General features: G+C 46.3%; 1 protein-coding gene across 2 annotated transcripts; it reads left to right on the top strand.

Annotated features, from left to right (window-relative positions):
- Positions 1-306: 306 nt before the first annotated feature.
- Positions 307-13956, top strand: LOC105183596 (octopamine receptor beta-2R). Of its 2 annotated transcripts, none has more exons than XM_011141848.2 (3): positions 307-1380; positions 2352-2582; positions 12118-13956. In XM_011141848.2, the coding sequence occupies exons 1-3, from the start codon at positions 383-385 to the stop codon at positions 12206-12208; spliced, it is 1320 nt and encodes a 439-aa protein (XP_011140150.2). In that variant the 5' UTR covers positions 307-382; the 3' UTR covers positions 12209-13956. The 2 variants fall into 2 exon arrangements, with proteins under 2 accessions (XP_011140150.2, XP_011140151.2); XM_011141849.2 differs by having other exon boundaries at positions 2352-2607.
- Positions 13957-15160: the final 1204 nt, after the last annotated feature.

The following is a 15160-nucleotide window of genomic DNA, read 5'->3' as shown; positions in this document are numbered from 1 at the left end:
CCGCGGCTCCTTTGCGGGGCACTTTGCTCTCTGCCGCGAGGGTCGGCTTCCCAGAGTCCGTGAATTTCGCTGGCTGGCCAGCCGAAGAAAAGAGGAAAGGAGGAAGAAGCGCAACAGAGAAGACCACGTCTTCTGCCCCGAGTCGAAAATGAACGTCTACCTGGTGCGTCGATTGATCGGAACCTCCGTGACCTAAAGTCACCTTCTCGGGAAGATCCGTGCCGTGAACGATCGAACGAGAGAGAGAGAGAGAGAGAGAGAGAGAGAGAGGGGGGGGGAGAGAGAGAGAGAGGGAGAAAGAGAGAGAGAGTGGGAAAGAGAGACAAAAGGGAAGGAGAGAAAGAAAGAACAAGAGGAAGGAGCAAGGGAGTGACCGTCGAGGATGACCGCGAAGACGACGTTCGAGCCGGCGGAGGTACCCTCGTTCGACGTGCCGTCGCTGCTGGACGTCACCTCGACCGAGGAGGACTCCTGCGCCAACGGCACCGCCGTTAATGCCGTGGAGGTTGGCAGTTGGCCGGTCATGTCGTTGGCGATCTTGAAGGGCTGCATCCTCGGTTCGATCATCGCCACGGCCCTCTTTGGCAATCTCCTGGTGATGGTGTCGGTGATGCGGCACAGGAAGCTGCGCATCATCACCAACTACTTTGTCGTCTCATTAGCGCTCGCGGACATGTTGGTCGCGATGTTCGCGATGACGTTCAACGCGAGCGTGCAGGTGACCGGGCGATGGCTCTTCGGCTACTTTATGTGCGACGTGTGGAACTCCCTGGACGTCTACTTCAGCACCAGCTCGATACTCCATCTGATGTGCATTTCGGTGGATCGTTACTACGCGATCGTCAAGCCGCTCAAGTATCCCATTAACATGACAAAGCGAGTGGTGGCGTTCATGCTGCTCGCCTGTTGGCTCTCGCCGGCCATCATTTCTTTCGTGCCAATTTTCTACGGCTGGGACACCACCGCCGAGAACAGCGTGCACCGTCACAAGCACCCCGAACTGTGCGAGTTCAAAGTCAACAAGATCTACGCGATACTGTCGTCGAGTATATCCTTCTGGATACCGTGCACCATCATGACAGTCACGTATTACGCGATATTCCGCGAGGCGAATCGTCAAGAGAAGCAGATGCACAGCAGGATGGGCAACGCCATGCTGCTCAGCCACCGGCCGAGCAAGGATCTCAATAATCTCAACGGCGAGCTCAACAGCGGCGGTTCCTCAAAAACACTCACCCTCAACGAGATCAACACCGATCACCTGCACACTCCCACCAAGGACAAAAACATGATGAAAATGAAGAGGGAGCACAAGGCGGCGAGGACGTTGAGTATCATCATGGGTACCTTCATCCTCTGCTGGCTGCCATTTTTTCTCTGGTACGTACGTGCGAGCGGGCGAGCGAGCGCTAAGCTCACCCGCGGCGTGCGTCGCCAAGTGCTCGCATTGCAGCGTGATAAGGATTGATTAAGTTTTATGTACTCGCGGGCGCGCGCTCACGCGCGCTCCAGGCAGCCTTTTACTCTTTGCAGCGCGGTAACGCGCGTCACACACATGTCGAGCAGCTCGCGAGTCCGACGCGCGATCGTTCACTCTAATCAGATCTTCTCAGCTCGCGTTAATGCGAAGCATTTCCGCGAAAGGCGTCTCGTGTGGGAAATTCGCCGCTGTGGAAACGGGAGAGCGCGCGTCTCCTACTACGTCGGACTACTATTCTTCCGGAGAATCTTTCAGGATCTTGCCATGTCGCGAACCGCTCGGAGAAATTGGAGCCGAGCGTAAATTGGCTCTCTCGTGCGTCGGGCTGCTCACGAAATTCGAGTTTAAAAATTAATCAACGTCTAAAGTACTCGTCGGGTCCGCGTTATAATGACGATAAGGATTGATTAATTTCAATAGTCCGCCGCCGGCGACAGAGGTCTACCCGTTCGCTCTCCGAAACGCGTCGGGTCCGTATCAGTCAATGTCCGATCGTTTGCATTAACGAGTTTCTTAGCTCGCGTTAATGAGTCATTTCGCGGGCGCTTTACGCCACGAGATTGGGAATTTCGCCAAGAGGCTCGAGTCGTGCGATATGTGCGTTTTTACAGAGGTGGTGCGAAAGAGAAGAGCAGAAAGAGAGAGAGAGAGAGAGGAGGAGGGGGAAGAGGGGGAGAGAGAGAGGGAGAGAGAGAGAGAGAATTTGAAACGTCAGGGTGCAAACGTGGACGCTTGTGTACAAATCGCTTGGCGTATTTCCGACACCGCTTCGGAAACTCGAAGTCGCGATCGATTACTTTCTCGCTCTTTCCGCGTCTTCCCGACGCGTCTGCACAAACGAATAAACGTCAATCCCGTGCTGTTGTGTCAGGTACGTCAGTACGGCGCTGTGCGGCGAGAGCTGTCCGTGCCCCGACATCGTGATCGCGATCCTCTTCTGGATCGGATACACGAATTCAGCGTTGAACCCACTGATATACGCGTACTTTAACCGCGACTTTCGGGAAGCGTTCAAAAACACCCTGCAGTGCGCCTTCTGCTCGCTCTGCAGACGGGAGCCGTCCGACCTCGAAGCGCTGGACTTCCGTCGGCCATCCCTCAGGTACGATCTGGTCTGACACATCGAGGTATGCACTTCATTCTATCGCTTTCTTCCCTTCTGAGACACCTCCCTTTTCTGCTGAACGTTCGTATCGCTGCGTTCGCAGCCTTCCATTTCCTTTCTTTCTTGCCTTTCTTGCTACCCTCTTGCCGCCTCATCCCGCGATAAGAAGTCGCCCTTGACGGTATCGGGACTTTGAACGATCCGTGTCATCGATAGCGCGCCGTCCATCGCCACAGAGCAGATTTACGGATATCCGAATCAGCGGGATCCGCTCAAGCGCTTCCGGAATGGACACTCGCTTTCGATTTGAATTTGACTAGAAAGTATTCAATCGCCGCGTCTGGACGGTCGTCCGACTCGATAGCGATTCGGTCTAAAGAGCTCCTCTTTACTTCCGTGACAAACGACACTGTAACAGCCGAGAAATCGTGTCTATTGCGCGAAAAATCTCGTTTCCTTTTGTACAGGATGTAACATTCACATATAGATTGGGTAGTATGACGGGTTGCCTTCCCCTATTCTGACCATAATACAGTGGTTGCCGAAAAAGTCACTCGCCGACTTTGTTGATAATGATATTTACAGTGCTCCCAGTTGTGACGAGTGCAACTGACTTTGTACTGTGATCGTTATAAACTTTGAATAAAGAATATAAGAAAGGAGCACATCGGCAAAATACATGGAAGAGGATGCGACGGATGTAATGTCATACTATTATACTGAAAACGAGTATTCAATTATTGCAAGTCGAATCGACTGCCCATAGGGAAAAGAGAGAGAGAGGGAGAGAGAGAGAGAGGGGGAGAGAGAGAGAGAGAGAGAGAGAGAGAGAGAGAGAGAGAGAGAGAGAGAGAGAGAGAGAGAGAGAGAGAGAGAGAGAGAGGAACGGTAATTGAGAAGACTGAAATCAGACTGAGGCTATTCCAACTTGTTCTTGTTAAGTTAACTGATAGTTAAATCATATGTTTATCTTTGTTTCTCTTTCAATTTAGACAAAGGTAGACATATGATTTAACTATCAATTAACTTATTAAGGAATTTGAACAACCTGCCCTATAAAGTGAACAAGGTTATATACATATTACAGAGTTTTACTCACTGCTAAAAATATTTTTCATTAAAATAATGGTTAATGGCTGTTGTGTGTGTAGGATATCGTGAAAGAAATGGATGTGCGGAAACATATCATACATATTGTTAAATATATTTAAATCTAAAATGAAGTAATTGTATGTATTAACTTAAAATTCCAGTATAAAAGATAATTTTATTATCTAATATATAATGTTACATCGTACTTTTTGAGAATATATAATGTTCATAATCAAGAGCATATCTCGAAAACATTTTTACGCTTCTTTGTATATTACGCTCCCAACTATTCGAGTTATATCGCCAATACGAGTATTTTGCTTCTGGTAACTTCATAGCTATATGTTGTATTTATGTCTAGTTCGATTATCGATACTCCGGGCAATATCGCAATATGCTCTTTCCTTATGTTCTTTATCCAATGGTTATGACAGTTTATCGACCGTTTATGACAGGAGTTCAGCTTCGTTGAAATAAAAAAGGTGTTTAAAAGAGTGAGACTGAGAAATAAACATTACGGACACATTACGGAAGAAAAGTAAATAAGAGTAATAGTTAAGGAGATAAACGATACAACAATATATTTTCTTGTTTTACATAATTTCTTAATTTCTTTCTTGCGTTGAAAAGTTCGATAGGAATTGGAGATTAGAAAGAACTGCATAGAAATATAATTAGAAGCTTTCTGCAAAAATATAAATCGACCAGAAACGCAGTAGAAACATTGATTGCGACTTAATCGACGACAACTATCAAGCGACATATTTTCGGTGATTGCTTCATAGTCTTGTATCTTGATACTTCTGTTATCGAAAATAGCTTGATAGTTGTTGTTGATCAGAAGCGATCTTTTTGTAGAAATATGGATGACATATAAGACTTCTAAATATTTCTACACCGTTCTTTCTAATCTTTAATTTCTATCGAACTTTTCGACACAAGAAAGAAATTAGAAAATTACGTGAAACAAGAAAATATGTTGTATTATTTATCTCTTTAACTATTTTTTACTCTTTATTTATTACTTTTACTTACTCTGCTTAAATCTGTAATGTTTATTTCTCAGTTTCACTTCTTTAAACATCTTAAACGGTCGATAATGATCACAGTGCAAAGTTAGTTGTACTCATCATAATAACTGGGAGCACTGCAAATATCGTTATCAACGAGTGACTTTTTCGGCAACCTTTGCATTATCATCCGAATAGGCAGGCAACCTGTCATACTGGCCTATATGTTGATGTTACATCCTGCACAAGAAACGTCGCGCACACTTCACTTCAATTCAAACGATGAAAATCCGTAATGGATGAAAATCGCAAAGCCGATTTCGTCGAGAGCGACTCGCTCTCAGGACTCCTCGGCGAGACGCGAGGGTCCTTCCTGCGTTACCTACACAGAGAGGACGATTTAGTTGAATTTAACAAATGCTTATTTGGAATAGTCCAAATAAACTTTTTGATTGATTGAACGAAGTTTTGTTTGACGCAACAAAAATATTTTGTTGCAGCTTAGTTCCAACGAAATGTTTTTGTTGCGTCAAACAAAATTTTGTTCGATCAATCAAAAATTTATTTCGACTATTCTAAATAAGCATTTGTTAGATTCAACTAAATCGTCCTCTCTGTGTACATGCATCCTAGTGCATCCTATCCTGCAATTACGCTAATCAGAAATTCACGCCTATAATCCTCAATCTAAGCAGTTGCGGCTGACCTACACGCATGAAGCTTCAATTGAGCGTAACGACACCCTAATCGCGACTTGTGTTTCTGCTTATTCCCGAATTGTTGCGTCGCTTCCAAGTGCGCATTTGGTCTCGCAAAAAACGAAAAAAAGGAATATATCGTGCGAGTGTCTCGTGGAAAATCTCCTGAGAAATCAAAAGGAGTGGAACAAACGCCCGCGGAGAAGGCGTCGATAAGGAACACGTTCGAGACTGTAATCGAATTGATATTTTTAATCCGAACGCGTTGCACTTAATTCGTACCGAATAAGTTACGCGAAATATCACACACATACACACACTCACATTAGCACCGGGAGAGCATAGCGACAGCGTTCGCTTCGTTAGCGCGCAATCCAACGCGCGCGACGTTATTATTATATTCGACGCGGCACGTTTGCCCCGAGTACGATATTTTATTATACCGCCAACAGCGGTTAAGAGTGCTCGCTGGCGTTTTACATACCGAACGACGAAGCGATGGCGAACGCACGCGATTATCGCGAGTTCGTATTCATTCCGTATATTCCGAGAAATGATCATTAAACCCATAAATTAAACCTAATTTAATCTCGCGATGTATGGCGTCATGTATCTCCATTTTCATTCCCCCGCGTCAATTACTCCATTATTCTGTTCAATTACGTACACTGCGTATATCGCGCGCGAACTGCATCCGCGATGATGCGCGACGACAATTGAACTGAGAGCTATGCGGGAATCAAAGGATATTGCGCGATTGTTTTTTTTGTTTCGACAGCTGGCGTGCTTCTCTCTCCCTCCCATACACACACACACACACACACGCGCATACACGAAACACACGTTGCGTGATCGAGAAAGAAATAACAATGATTCACTTACTTTCCGCGCTCGATGAAAACTGAGAAATTGAAGCTTCCGTAGCTGTCTTTGTCCCTTTCCAATTTATGAGTTTCATCTCTTCAAGGATACTGACAATCATCCGTACGTTTCAGATGCGTTCAATCTCTTTTTCCTTCTAATGTAAACATCGTTAATAAAATACGGGCATTATTATGAATTTATCAGCAAATGTCAGCAAGAGCAAAGCAATCTCGTTACATAATTGACAAGTCTCATATTCATGTCACTTGAAAATAAATAATTTTCGTCGGACTTGAATTAATTCATCCCTGAAGAGATTAAGAGTTTATGCAAGTTCTCGTCCGGATGGATATATGCAGTCGCGCTCCGTCGCGCTTCCCCAACAGAATATTTAAAACAAAGAATAAAGGCGTCTTGTCGACCAACACGCGCACATCTCGTTGCCTTGACGACTCCGTCAACAACGCCGCTGCTCGCGCCAGCGCCGCCATTGTGTTTCTGTTGCTCCTTCCCACAACAGGCTCTGGACCGTTTCGAGTAGTGTCGTGTAGTTCGTCTTTTTGAATGTGGGTGAATCTTCTCATAAATCTAAGAAGTGTAAGAGTTCTCCTTCCCGGGATCGTTTAGTGGGTCTTGAGGACAAGCTAGCGCGCCTAATCGACGCCTAATCGACGCCTAATCGACTAGAGCGCAAAGAGGACAAGACGTCCCGGCGTTCCCCTGTTCCGTCGCCTCTGTCCTCATCGCCGAGTCGTCCGACGTCTGCAGAATTTCCCGCTGAACCACGGTCGGATAATTTTTTGGTGCCGGAGACTGAGTCCATCCTGGTAGATCCTGTCCCTGATGTCTCTTGCGTGGCAGCGCCTGCAAGTCAGGAATGGCCAGTCCAGTGAGACACTCAGGTGTGTACGTGCTTTCTGGACCTATATTTGGAGAATATAGGCGGAAAAATCGACACAACCTTTTGCAGCCGTCAAATAACTCCGTCGGTGTGCAGATTCGCCAGAGAGAGATAATGTTACCTTTGCCCTTCCTCTTATCCCGGAGGTTATGCCTTCCGATATCTCTCAGTCGCTTGTTTTTTCTGTCCGACGATGCTCTCACTAGAGAGTTGTTCGCTGCCGAGCTTAATAAAGTGGAGGTGCTGCAATGGAATGACTCATGTTCTTGACTGGCGCGACCTTATACGTTAGGGCCTCCCCGCTGAGCAGCGTGACTTCCTGCTCAAAAAATATTCCCCCTCGGAACCCTTCAGTTTTCTCTCTGCTCCGAAGCTGAATCCGGAGCTTCGATCAGGATTGCGGAGCAATTCCTTTATCAAGAGAGAAGAATATTCCAGCAGAGACCAGAATCAGGTTGGTATGACCTTGTATGCTCTTGGAGCAGCAATTTCGGACCTACTCCAACCTGAGTTGCAAGGTTCGCTGGTCTCTGCTGCACGCGCTGCAGTACTGAAGATCACGGAGGGAGCAAAGATCTTAGCCGATGCTTTTTATCATCTTTCGCTGTCCCGGCGTGCCCAAATTTTACCTACTCTTAATCTGCTCGCCAAGAACAGCGGACTCTCTCCGTCCAGATGATCTCCGTTTCGGTACGGCTTTTGGCGAGGAACCGAAGAAAGCTTCTTCCTTGGGGCGTTTGAGCAAGATCTTCGTCCGCACGCCACTAGTCCTCGCTAACCGAGTACAACAGCCCATGAAGCAGCCACTACGCTCGGCTTCTATCTCCAAGTCGGGAAACTTCGTTAGCGGATAGTCAGGTACCTATAGCCGGTAGGCTGACAATTTTTCTCTCCAGGTGGCATGATATTACCTCTGACCCGAAGATCTTACAAGCATCCTCCGGGTATCGACTACCTTTCATCCACTAGCCACCTTGTCAGGATAGAGAGCCCGTGGTACGCTTGTCCAGGAAAGAACAAGAGGTTTGCCAGGAAATTGCTCGCCTCTGTCTAAACGGTGCAATCGAATCAGTCTGACTGTTCAGGTCAATTTTTATCCTCCTTTGTAATAGAAAAGTCATCAGAAGGCTGCCGATTTATTCTTAATTTAAAGCGCTTGAGTGAGTTAATTTTTGCATCTCATTTTAAACTTGAGGATTGGAAGATGACTGTTCGCCTTCTCTCGCTAGACGACTTTCTCGCTTCTGTTGACTTGGTGGATGCATATCTGCTCATACCTATCCATCCTGAGGATCGAAAATACTTACGCTTTCGTTTTCAGGATAAACTCTTCCAATTTATGGCTTTACCTTTTGGACTTGCCTCGGCTCCTTACCTCTTCACACGGATTACGAAACCCGTGGTGCCCTCTCTTCGCGAGCAAGGTCTTTTCTCCGTAGTGTACCTGGACGATTTTCTCCTCGTAGGACGTTCTTATCAGCAGTGTACAACAAATGTGACCGTAACTCTGCGTCTCTTGTCATCGTTTGGCTTTGTCATTAACAAGCGTAAGAGTGTTTTAATACCAACACAAACTTGCCGCTTTCTGGGATTTGTGTTTGATACGCAGAGTTTTTCTCTCTCAATTCCACGGGATAAACGTGAAAAACTCCTACAATGGACCATCGCAATGTTGCGCACGAGTTCTTGCACGATCCGATTTTTTGCTAGTTTTATTGAGTCCTTGATATCTATCTGCCTTGCGATAAAGTACGGCATGCTTCACACCAAACTTTAAGAGCGAGCAAAATTTTAGCGCTCTCGGTGTCACATGATAATTTTGAGGCGCAAATGAAGCTCCCAGATTATATTCGAAAGGATCTTCTGTGGTGAAAAACTGTTTTCACAAATTTTTCCCAACGTAATTTTATTAGTTCGGGACGTTTTGCCTTGGAAATATTTACGGACGCCTTCTTGACGGGCTGGGGCGCATTCTGCGAGGGCGTTCGAACACATGGTTTTTGGTCTCCGACAGATAAACAAAACTACATTAATTATCTTGAACTTTTGGTTATTTTCCACGGTTTGCGTTGTTTCGCCTCTCATTTGCGCAGTTGCGATCTTCTCTTACGTATCGACAATTCTACCGCTCTATCTTACATCAATCGCATGGGCTCGATTTCATTTCCATATCTGTCTGCCCTGGTTCGTCAGATTTAGTCTTGGTGTACGGATCGCGATTTATTTCTCTACGTCGCGTACGTTCCTTCGACGCAGAACGTAGAGGCGGATGTTCAATCCCGTATCGTTTCTACCGAAACTGAGTGGTCTCTCTCACGCGACTATTTTCATCGTATCGAATCGGGATTTGGCCCTTTTTAGATTGGAGTAAATTTTATTTCTACGCTTTCCCACCATTTATTTTGATTTTGCGTGTCCTTCGCAAAATTATCTGTGACGAGGCGGAGGGAGTATTGATGATTCCTTGGTGGCCGATGCAACCCTGGTTTCCTTTATTTAACCAGCTTCTTGTCGGTCAGCCTCTTCATTTTAGTCCTAATATTACCATGCTATCCTCTCCTTTCAGCGAGTTGCATCCAGCATGGTCTCACCTTTCCCTGGCGGTCGCGAGGTTATCCGCCAAGCACTCCTGGAGAAGGGGACACTGGTTTCAGCAGTCAACGCCATGCTCGCATTGCTTACACCTTCCACCTTTTCCCAATACTCTAGACCACTGAAGCTCTGGTGGCAATTTTGTCAACAAAACCGTGAGGATAGTTTTTCTCCGTCTACTGCTTCCGTTTTGGATTTCTTGGCTTCGTGTCTCGCACATACAATACAGGATCCTACTCATCGTTAAACATTTCTTCCGCCGATATTGGATCCCATCCCTTAATTAAGCGTTTTTTCAAGGGTGTGGCCGTTTTAAAATCCCCGCGTCCACATTATGATTTTATTTGGGATCCATCTCGCGGTATTGTTTACCCAGCTAGGTCCATATTCGACTTTATCTCTTGAACTTATTTCTAAGAAATTAGTTACTCTTCTCGCCCTTACAACCGCTCAACGCATGTAGACTTTCACCGCCATTCGGCGTTCAAATATTGTTATCGCGGATTCTGTAATCATTCGCATCCCTGCGCGTCTTAAAAATTCAGGGATTGGACGCGCTTAGCCCATGCTCGTTTTTAAACCTTTCTTAGAGAAGCCGGAACTCTGTCCTTTTTCTCTTATACATCTTTATCTAGAGCTTACCTTCGTCGCCTTAATGGTGACGCGTTTTTTATTTAATATTATAAACCTTATTCCTCGGTCTCTTCTCAGACATTAGGTCGGTGGGTTAAGTCCGTACTAGAAGCGTCAGGTATAGACGTTTCAATTTTTTCGGCGCATTCTACTCGCCATGCCTCTACTTCGCTTGCTGTCAGCAGAGGCATTAATATAGATGAGATTCGTCGTACGGCCGGTTGGAGTAAATCCTCCGATGTTTTTGCTCGTTTTTATAATAGACCGAGTGTTTCGGATTCTCTTTTCCAGTCCACTATTCTTACTACGTAAAGTTTCAAGTGCATAACTCTCACTTTTTTCTACATAATTTGTCTGCTAACGGTCCCAGCACAGTCTTCTTTTCTATCTTTACTGTGTTCTTCTGCCAAATCCCCATATATTCATCTACATATATCCATCCGGACGAGAACTTGCATAATTAGGAAATTGAACGAACTTAAAGTGAAGTTCGATTTTAATTATGCTTTTTCATCCGGATGGACACTCCCATCCTCCCGTTCCCTTCATCAGATTTGGCAATGTTTAAATAATAATGGCGCTGGCGCGAGCAGCGGCGTTGTTGACGGAGTCGTCAAGGCAACGAGATGTGCGCATGTTGGTCGACAAGACGCGTTTATTTTTTGTTTTAAATATTCTGTTGGGGAAGCGCGACGGAGCGCGACTACACATATCCATCCGGACGAGAAAGCATAATTAAAATCGAACTTCACTTTAAGTTCGTACAATTTCCTAATTAAACGCGCAAAATATGCAGAGCGGCGCGCATCAACGAGAAAACTTACGTTTCAGCGTTCGCTGTTTAACCCTTTGAGGCATAGTGGTAAATATACTTACCACCTATTTATTCTCACATTTTCATGAAATATTTCATATTTGAGGGATTCTTGTCGGGTGTTTTGCGTTTTTTAGTTTCTTATATGATATGGGAACATACATGGAAGGTTAAAAATTCTTTTGCGTAAGTTGTCCATTTATTATAAATAAACAAAATGTGAAAAATACAAATTTTTATACACAATACAAAAAAAATAATTTTCCACGAACTGAATGAATGTTTTGCTCAAAATCAAGATTTTTTTGGGTCGCTGATTACGAATCTGAGGTCCAAATCCCAAAATTAATTTTCTAAGATGGCGGGTTCAAGATGGTGGATCATAGAAGTTTTATTAAATTAGCTAAAATTGTACTCTGGTTAGTTTTTGAGGTCGCTGATTACGAATCTGAGGTCCACGTTTTAAAATTCATTTTCCAAGATGGCGGATTCCAGATTATCGCGATTTTTCATATTTGTGGTCGCCATTTTGAATCCGCCATCTTGCATTTCGAAAATCTGATAACGGGTTCGTAATCAGCGACTCCAAAAACCCCACAATATCCATTGTCACCGAAATTATTGCGATTTTTCATTTTTGCGTCCGCCATCTTGAATTTCGAAAATCTGATAACGGATTCGTCATCCGCGAGCCCAGAAACCCCCGTATATAAATTTTCATGTGATTCGAGTTTTCTAAAAAACACGTGCTTCAAAGGGTGCCTCAAAGAAATGCACGCGCATATCAAGCGCGACTGGACGCCGAAAGAAGCGTCGTAAGTTTCCCCGCTGACGCGCAACGGAGCGTCTCGACGTGCCGAAAGACGGATCTGTTTGCGCCGACTATGTGCAGAGAGTAACTTCCGGTTTGCTTGGATTTTGCTTTCAGATACGACGATCGAACTAAGAGCATATACTCCGAGACGTACATGAAGCACATCGACCGACGAAGATCGAGCGAGTTCGGAAGCAGTCTCTGAGACGAGACTGTGTTTAGATTTTAAGAGCATGTACGAGTACAAGAAGAAAAACACGCATCTACATAGAGCGACACATGCATACGTACATGTATACACACACATACACACACACACACACACACACACACGTGCTGCGCGCGCACCAATGAACCAAACATATTCGTTAACGTGTAACACGATTCTCTGTCCCGCCGAGACATCCTCCGCCACTTTTTTGCCAAATAGACGAGAACGAAGGCGACGAAAGGAGAGATTCTACCGACTTTCTCACGCGCTCACTCACCCCGGATTTGATCCCGCGAACACACACACACACACACACACACACACACATACAACATACATATACGTCGCGTATTGCCAAAGCTAGATTTTTAAGCAAGTTTCGCGTAAGCGCCGTTGCACGAGAGGAAGCGCGTTGCGTGAGGATCAATAAAATCGTGCCCTGCGGAGGAAGCGGAAGAGGAGCTTCCGACCGAATGGCGAAAGCATCGGCCGGCCGTTGCGGGAAGAGAGGTTCGCTTGCTCACCCGCTCCTTACGGATATCCTGGCAGGATACTCGACTGAATATAACTCGGAGGAAGCCAACGACGACGACGGAGAGCTCGGGGCGGTCGGTCCCGTAAATCTCTTAATGTACTTCCTTGGTCAAGGCCGAAGTTGTGTAGTTGCGGCGTCTCTTTGATCGCGAGTTTTGCGAACATTTCGACTCGACAGAGAGAGAGAGAGAGAAAGAGAGAGAGAGAGAGAGAGAGAGAGAGGGAGAGAGAGAGAGGGAGAGATAGAGAGAAACTACCACCGCGCGTTTAAGTCGGCCGGAAGCGAGCCACGTGTTAAATTCTCTCGGCATCGCCGTCGAGGAACGATTTAATTCGACTAGTTGCGAGACATGAGCGTCCCGCGGGACGGTCTCCGGACGATTTCAGGAAGCGCACTTTGCACCACTTTGGGAAACGTTTCTTCACAGATGTTGCGGCCGTTTTGTCGCAGCACCCGGCGTTAGCGACGCGTCAAAAGTGCGTTTAACGATCGGACCGAGTTATCATTGGAAATGAGTCGGTCGGAATTTCTTTTCTTTTTCAATCAAACGCCATCTCCGACGCGAGGATGCTCCGTTGATTTTGGCCTCATAATCGTTTGCCGGCGTGCGCTTTAAGTCGATGTTAAGTGGCTGATCGTGCCCTTGATAAGCACGATGACGCGAGCAATGTGCTCCACCAAAGAAACAAACGAGAGAGCCGTCACACGCTCGTAGAATCGATCGGTTTCCAAATCTGGCGAATTTTGCGCAGAAACAAAAAAAAAAAGAGAGAACAAAAGAGACAGGCAAAAGAGAGAATCACCTCCGACAGAGTCGACATTCGTTCGCAAATTGGCTGTGAATTCGAAAACTTGAGCGCGCGATGTGTCGTTATACTGTACGTGTCGTAATCACGTGAAACAGGAGGATTGTAATCTGCTAATTGTAGTTCAATCGTCGTGTGTGCTACTCGCGTTAGTCAAGCGACTTCGTCTCTACTCTCACTCGTAGTCGCAAAGTTACCACCAATTCCGCTCGTAATTGCGCCGCAGTCTCAAATTCCCGACGTCGCGGAGACGTTCGTCTCGTCGGCATCGGCACTTGGAAATTAGCGCGACGATAACCGCGCAAAGGCATTCGCGCGGTCGACCGCAGGTCTCACGAGGATCGACGGCACCCCGGGAGACTTTCTCGCACTCTCCCAGCCGGTGCATGCTTTCCGCTTAACGATGCAAATCGCAACGGTATTGTTATGCTGCATCGTTGACGCGGGAACAAACTTATTATCGTTACGTTAAACCAATCGAGCCACGCGACTGCGGCCATTAAGACCGACCTAATTGTGTACATTTCCAAAGTGAGAGAAAAAGAGAGAGAGGGAGAGAGAGAGAGAGAGAGAGAGAGAGAGAGAAAGAGGGAGAGAAGGAGAGAGAAGGAGAGAGAATTCGTTGTACAGAAATTATAACTTCCACAGGGAGCAAACGATCTCCCTCGATTGACTTTCCGGCCTTTAATTCCGGTCTATCCAAGGGAGAAGTCGAATGATACCTTAATGACGTACAATAATGACGTTCACGATATGTCGTTAACACGTCGCTTGACATCATCATGACTGCTGGTCAGTCCAACGCGTTGCCGTCGCGCAGCACGTCGTCAGATTTTCAGTTCCTACGACCGCGAGATGCATCCTTCCTTGTCGCTCTCTCCCTCTCTCTCTCTCTCTCTCTATCCGCGCACGTGTTGTACAAATATTATGTGTAATTAATTTCGCGTTTCCCCAGCCACAGTATTATCCGAGGACGTCCCGTGAAAGTCGCGCAAGTCGCTGTTCAGAGACGACCAGAATATCCAGGCGTAAACCACCCCCGCATGGGGCGACTTTACTCGTCCGCCGCTTCTCTGTTTGCTCTTCCAACAGTAAGTGGCGCTCGCGCGAGAGAAATGCCAGGTACCACACGTCGACGTAAACGAACTCGTCGACCGTCTCGATCGCAACCGTGATCGCCACGGACGAAGAGGAGGAGAACGATCGAGAGAGGACTTGCCGGCCTTCTAGAACAAATGCGAACACGTACGATCGCAAAATCGTAGCCTAATCACCCGAGCACCAACGCGCGACGTCGCGCGTTTCGTTTGGTACTGCTTTTTTGTCGCGGCTCCGCTCGGCGAGAATCGCATTGGGCGCCGAGTCGCGGAGGTATTCGAGAGACCCCGATCGATTGCAATCTAGTCACACGCAGAATAGAAAATCTCGATGATAATACAATTTGAGTGTGAATAGTCCAGCACCGTCGTGCTGGCATCTCGTCGTCGCAATTGTGACGATGGACGCGGATTAGGATTTAATCAGTTAATTAAGATGTTTGCGAAAGATGCGTTTAAGATGTTTGCGAAAGCGAACGATCGCTGCGAGCATAACCGGGTAGCAGCC

This window comes from Harpegnathos saltator, unplaced genomic scaffold, assembly GCF_003227715.2.
Source record: "Harpegnathos saltator strain DR-91 unplaced genomic scaffold, Hsal_v8.6 scaffold397, whole genome shotgun sequence".
NCBI classification, from domain to species: domain Eukaryota; kingdom Metazoa; phylum Arthropoda; class Insecta; order Hymenoptera; family Formicidae; genus Harpegnathos; species Harpegnathos saltator.
The sequence above is the reverse complement of the archived record's forward strand: the minus strand, read 5'-3'. Positions and strand labels throughout refer to the sequence as shown.

Coding starts and splice junctions, on each gene's coding strand:
- LOC105183596 (XM_011141848.2), top strand. CDS start 383: ATGACCGCGAAGACGACGTTCGAGCCGGCGGAGGTACCCTCGTTCGAC. Junction 1,381..2,351: donor TGGCTGCCATTTTTTCTCTG/GTACGTACGTGC, acceptor CTGTTGTGTCAG/GTACGTCAGTACGGCGCTGT. Junction 2,583..12,117: donor TTCCGTCGGCCATCCCTCAG/GTACGATCTGGT, acceptor TTTTGCTTTCAG/ATACGACGATCGAACTAAGA.